The 264-nt window shown below is 36.0% G+C and overlaps 1 protein-coding gene across 1 annotated transcript in view; it reads left to right on the forward strand.

The window, feature by feature from the left end:
* The first annotated feature begins 246 nt into the window (after positions 1–246).
* Positions 247–264, forward strand: part of LOC119588840 (glycine receptor subunit alpha-3-like) — a 27,574-nt gene continuing 27,556 nt past the window's right edge. Inside the window, exon 1 of the mRNA XM_037937481.1 lies at positions 247–250. Within this exon, the coding sequence (XP_037793409.1) occupies positions 247–250 (4 nt within the window). The remainder of the gene's footprint in view (positions 251–264) is intronic.

The following is a 264-nucleotide window of genomic DNA, read 5'->3' on the forward strand; positions in this document are numbered from 1 at the left end:
ATTTTGGCCTCGGTTCGTGTTCATCTGCCATAGAGAGAGATTAGCCTTCCTGTAGCGTTTGTATATCAAGTCAAATATAGCGCAGATATGTGCAGTTATATTGCGGTCTCTTATTACTAAGTAAAATACCGATATAAATCTCGAATGTGGACAAATTTGTTTTTAGTAGGAAAAAAAATCTGATATGCTATGAGCGAGGGTCCATAAACATTAAGTTATTCCTGTAAACAAATTTCACTATTACGAATGGGTACGGTACGATTC

This window comes from Penaeus monodon, chromosome 24 (assembly GCF_015228065.2).
Source record: "Penaeus monodon isolate SGIC_2016 chromosome 24, NSTDA_Pmon_1, whole genome shotgun sequence".
Taxonomy (NCBI): domain Eukaryota; kingdom Metazoa; phylum Arthropoda; class Malacostraca; order Decapoda; family Penaeidae; genus Penaeus; species Penaeus monodon.